The sequence below is a fragment of the Xyrauchen texanus genome, chromosome 32, assembly GCF_025860055.1.
Source record: "Xyrauchen texanus isolate HMW12.3.18 chromosome 32, RBS_HiC_50CHRs, whole genome shotgun sequence".
In the NCBI taxonomy this organism is placed as follows: Eukaryota; Metazoa; Chordata; class Actinopteri; order Cypriniformes; family Catostomidae; genus Xyrauchen; species Xyrauchen texanus.
Genome location: NC_068307.1, coordinates 36134202 through 36139410, shown reverse-complemented (window position 1 = coordinate 36139410; position 5209 = coordinate 36134202). Strand labels below are relative to the sequence as shown.

Sequence of the window (5209 nt, the reverse complement as noted above, 5' to 3'; positions counted from 1 at the left end):
AATTTCACAATAATGTCTTTAATACATTATTTTTTGACAAAAACCCGATAGAAAAGAGAATACTTTGTGGTTTGATGAAATTCGAACAACACTTTATTCAGTCTTTCATGTCATACCTCTACTGCAATCAGAGAAAGTGTTTTATCAGAGATCACACCTCAAGGATTTATTGTGTCTTAAGTCTGGATCTGAGAGACTTAACTATTTGTCTTACAGCACCTAATCTGAATAAGAACCCTTTTTTGTGTGTGTCTGTCACCTCCTTAAGGACGCGTGAAGCTAAGGTACATGTTTAATGAACTAGAATGACACAACTAATGTACGAACACTTCTAAAACTACAGAAGACAAAACTACATTGTAGAGGAACTACTTTTCTTTTCATCCAGGTTACTCTTTTTGTTCGATTGGTTTTATTTAAGATTCAGAGAGATGGCCTCTTTCCCTGAATTCCTGAATGGCTCATCCCTCCATGACCCTGAGTCAAAGGTGCCCCTGCCACGGGCAGGATTCATCATGCTATCCGTCCTCATGGCCTTCTTCTCCATCACAGCTGTCATGCTCAACTCTACGGTTATTGTCGTCACCCTCCGGCATAAACAGCTGCGGCAGCCTCTGAATTTTGCCCTGGTGAACCTTGCCGTGGCTGACCTAGGCATTACTCTTACAGGAAGTCTACCATCTGTGGTGACCAATGCCATGGGCTACTACATCATGGGACGGGTCGGATGTGTTATGGAGGGATTCTGTGTTGCTTTATTTGGTAAGTCTAGGTTGGGTTTATTCCAACACAAAAGATAATTGTATCATGGCTACATTTTAAATGAACAGATAACATACATGAGTGAATCTAAATGACTAAGTATACTTTGGTTTTCTGCATGCAGCTACGTCTCGCACACGGTATAAGTTATACAAATGTAGTCATCAGGAGAGTATGTGCATACTGTCTGTGTATAGCCCTTTTTTAAAATAAAAGGCAGTCCACGTCTGTGCACATCATCTCTACTTGCACCTGGAATTGACTACTAAAGAGAATCACAATGCAGACATTGTGCACATGCATTGAACGCATCCGTAAGGGCTCATAGTCAAAAGATACTTTGAAAGGCTGAGCGCTCGACCATCTTTGTTTTTGTGTAATCTAATTACAAATTATTTGTATTGATGGAGCCTTGAGAAGTGAGCTGTGGATAATTGTGCAGCTTTAGTAAAAAGCAAACAAACTCAAGAAAATAGAAAACAGAACACTCCAACACAACAGCCTTACAAGTACAATAACTGACAAAGACAGAGAATATGAGGGCATTATACAGTATACACAAAAAATAACAAGGTTAACAAGACTAGAAACAAGACACACCTGGGACAAATCAACAAGGGAAACTGGACGCTAGGGATCATCCCATACAGTATATGACAGTAATTAATTACTTACAGCAATTACAGCAGAAAAGTATAGTGTTGCACATTACATTTAAATTTCTTGTAATCATATTACAGTTACTGACTTTCAATTAAGTTAATACATTTTAAGAAAATTTCTTGGGTTACAAATATTTCTAAAATTATATTATTTTTGTAAAATACATTTAGGCAAATTCCGTTAATATGTAACAAAGTTTGCGTTTTGTCACAGATCAAGGGTTTGCGACCCCCTAACGAGTCAGTGAACAAGGAGGCAATATAGACATTATTTTTAATTGATTGACTGGAAAAACAAAAGATTTTCTGTGAAGTGTTTTTAAAAGTAATTTAAAAGTAGTCATTAATGTGATTACTTTTCAGTGAAGTAAGTCAGTAATCTTGTTGATAATTAATAGTAATTTGTAGTAAATATATTTTTTTTAGTAACTTGCCCAACACTGTCGACCGTACACAAGATGTAACGGCATGCAGAAAAACAGTGTTTTCCCTAGCCTTAATGGTTATTTAAATTGTAAATAGCTTATCCTAAAGTTATTTACATTTTTTATCTAATTCCAGAACATAAAACGCTGGAACTTGAAATTTAAATGGAATGAACTGTCATTAACATAAATAAAATTTTTGGTATTCAATTTACTCTTTTGCCTCATTTGACTCTCTCTTGACCCTACAGGTATAACGTCATTATGCACAGTGGCCCTGATTGCTGTGGAACGGCTGTTTGTAGTGTGCAAGCCTCTGGGCACCATCAAATTCCAGACCAAGCATGCCGCAGGCGGTGTGGCGTTATCTTGGCTGTGGTCCCTTATCTGGAATATGCCACCTCTATTTGGCTGGGGCAGTTACCAGCTGGAGGGGGTTGGCACATCCTGCGGACCTGACTGGCAAAGCAGAGACCTCAAAAACATGTCTTACATCATCTGTTACTTCTCTCTGTGTTTCGCTGTGCCGTTTGCCATCATTGTGGTCTCATATTCATGGCTGCTCTATACACTGAGACAAGTAGGACATTGTCATATTTAAATGTTTAGTTTTTTAATGTTACTTTTTAAAAGAAATGTGTCGAGTTTGAGATGTAAAGACTCATGTTTGAATATGTTTTATTTATTCATTATGTGTAAAGGAATTGATCAGCCAAAAACAAAAATTCTGGCATTATTTACTCACCCTTAAGTCATTTCAAACCTGTTTGCTGCTATTTTGTCTGTGTAACACAAAAGAAGAATTTCTGTAGAATCTATGTAGCTCTTTTCCATATAACAGTTCATTGTGACTACGTTGGTCACATAAGTTGTTAGGTAGATCATCGTTTGGTCCTCATGTCTTTGAAAGAGCTGGCTGGTATTAAGATTGCTTCTTAAGTTTTCTGGTAAGCGGCTCTGATATGAGCAGCATGGTGGAAAGGGGTATGTGTGTGTGTGTATCAAGGCACTTCACAGGGACTTTAAGTCCACATGTAATTGCACACAATACCAAAAGCACAAGCAATTTTGGATTTTAAATTATTTTGTGCAACTCAGCTCCAAGCAGTCTCCTTTTTATATGAAAGCATTTCAAACATCATTTTAAATTATACGTGACCCATCTTGGCAAAAACAGTTTTCACCAAACTGTTCTAGAAAGTTATTTGACTCTGAATGCCTGATCTCTTTCAGGTAGCTAAAGTGGGTGGAGGGGCAGCCGCAAGAGCAGAGGCTAGGGTGGGGTGGATGGTGGTGATGATGGTGTTGGCTTTTCTCGTGAGCTGGCTGCCCTATGCCACACTGGCTCTGACAATCATCTTCAAACCTGATGTAGAGTTGGACGCTCTTGTGAAGGTGGTATCTATATACATGGCCAAAAGTAGCACTGTCTACAACCCCATGATCTATATTTACATGAATAAACAGGTGAGTGACATGATTAGCTAACAGTGAAATTGATAGCTATTGGATAAAAATCATAGTTGGGTGATAGTTTCTAACCAGAAATGCATCTGCATAGGTATGATTTGCCTAGTTTAGCATCATAAAGGCCTATTCAAAGTCTTTACAGCATGAAAAATATTACAAAGATTTTAATAAGAAACAATGCATATGATAGAAGCTGTTCACACCAAAGTGTGAAATATTGACGATTTGTTCTATTTTTATGCGTACAGTAAACTAGGTTAATATTTGAATTGTTTGGACCAAACAATTAATTCAAGTATCTGAATTCTTTTCAGAGAATATCAAAATAACAAAAATGAAAAAACTTTGTGTGCAGTATTTGGTTTTGGTGTGAAAATGTTTGTGCGTATACATGCTATTACACCATTTGTGCTCATCAAGCTGATAATGAGTGTTGTCGTGTAAACGCCTTAAACAACATCCTTTATTGGGGTAAAGTCACACTATAAATACTAATAGATATCTAAAAAAATAATTAAAAAGATAGTTACTCAAGCTTTATATTTAAAAATACTTATTAGTTTTAATTTACCATTATTCTTTAAACCGTAAAGTTGTCATTAATAAAAACAATCAAGTGGTCCTAATGAAACAGTACTTGAAACGTCACATTTTGGAATATTAACTCAAATACTGTTTATACGTTCTTTAAAATCTGGCTTCGAGTACTACTAATTCAAAAATATCAAATGCGAAATTGCAGCTGTGTGGGATACCCATAAGCTCTTGTGCTTTAATAAATTATGTATGTTTGGTCAAGGCAAGCAAATTTATGAAGAAATATAATTGATAAATTGTTATAAAATGTAAAATATTTTTAAATTGTACTTTTTCAAAGACACATATATTTGAAATCATGTCTTTCTTTCCAGTTCCGGAAGTATGCAGTACCACTTCTACTGTGTGGAAAGGACCCTTGGCCTTCAGAGGATGATGAAACTGAGGCTCAGACTACCGTGTCCCAAATGATCAACAAAGTCAGCCCAGAGTGACTTTATATTCACCACAGTCTGCTACAGAAAAGTGCCCCTCAGCTAAAATTCAATATCAGTTTTTGTTGGTTGGTTAGATCCACTGATATCTTTATAGAATCCAGAGCCAAGTCCTGAAATGTAATCAGATTAAATATTTCATTCTACTTCATTACATACATACATACATCATTAACCACACATCTACTGGGACCAATTTATTAGTACCTATGTGTAAATCAGTAAAGTCTTTGCTCAGTAGCTGGATATATATATATATATATATATATTAAAGTTGTATTTATTTATTATTTTAGATAAACGTAATCTTGATATCGGGGGGTGTGGATATGGAGAATGTGTGCATGCCCCAAAATGACCCAGCAATTTACCCAATGCTCACTTAATTTTGATAATGTCCTAAAATCTAAACTAATGTAATTTCCATCTTTAAAATCTGAGTTTAATATATTATTGTGACAGGGCGGAGGGTTGGGCCGGGTCGTGATCGCCCACACCCGGCCCCTAATCAGGCTAATCAAGCCTCAGAGAGGGATAGAGGCTGACTGGAAGCTGCAGTGTGATGAGAGAGAGAGATTTACGGACAGCTGCCGACACCTGTGTGTGTGTTGGTTTTTCCCCATCTGTCGCTCTCTTCGACGTTGTGTCGAGTGAAGTGACACTATAGGGGACTTTCTTGAAGGCCTCGTTTACCTCTGAACTTGAGAAAAGACCAATGAGAATTTGGCAGACAGAATTTGCATGTTTTTCCCCCTGACATACGGGTATAAAGGGATGGAATCATGCCTCTGTTCATTCAGATTTCTTCTTCAGAGCCGAGCGGTTGTGCGATCAGCGAACTGAGATCACTGTTGTTCCA

At 37.1% G+C, this 5209-nt stretch overlaps 1 protein-coding gene across 1 annotated transcript; it reads left to right on the top strand.

The window, feature by feature from the left end:
* Nucleotides 1–431: 431 nt before the first annotated feature.
* On the top strand, nucleotides 432–4350 carry parapinopsinb (parapinopsin b). Its single transcript, XM_052102079.1, has 4 exons — nucleotides 432–762; nucleotides 2101–2429; nucleotides 3083–3316; nucleotides 4231–4350. Exons 1-4 carry the CDS (start codon nucleotides 432–434, stop codon nucleotides 4348–4350), a joined length of 1014 nt encoding a protein of 337 aa, XP_051958039.1.
* The last annotated feature ends 859 nt before the right edge of the window (nucleotides 4351–5209 follow it).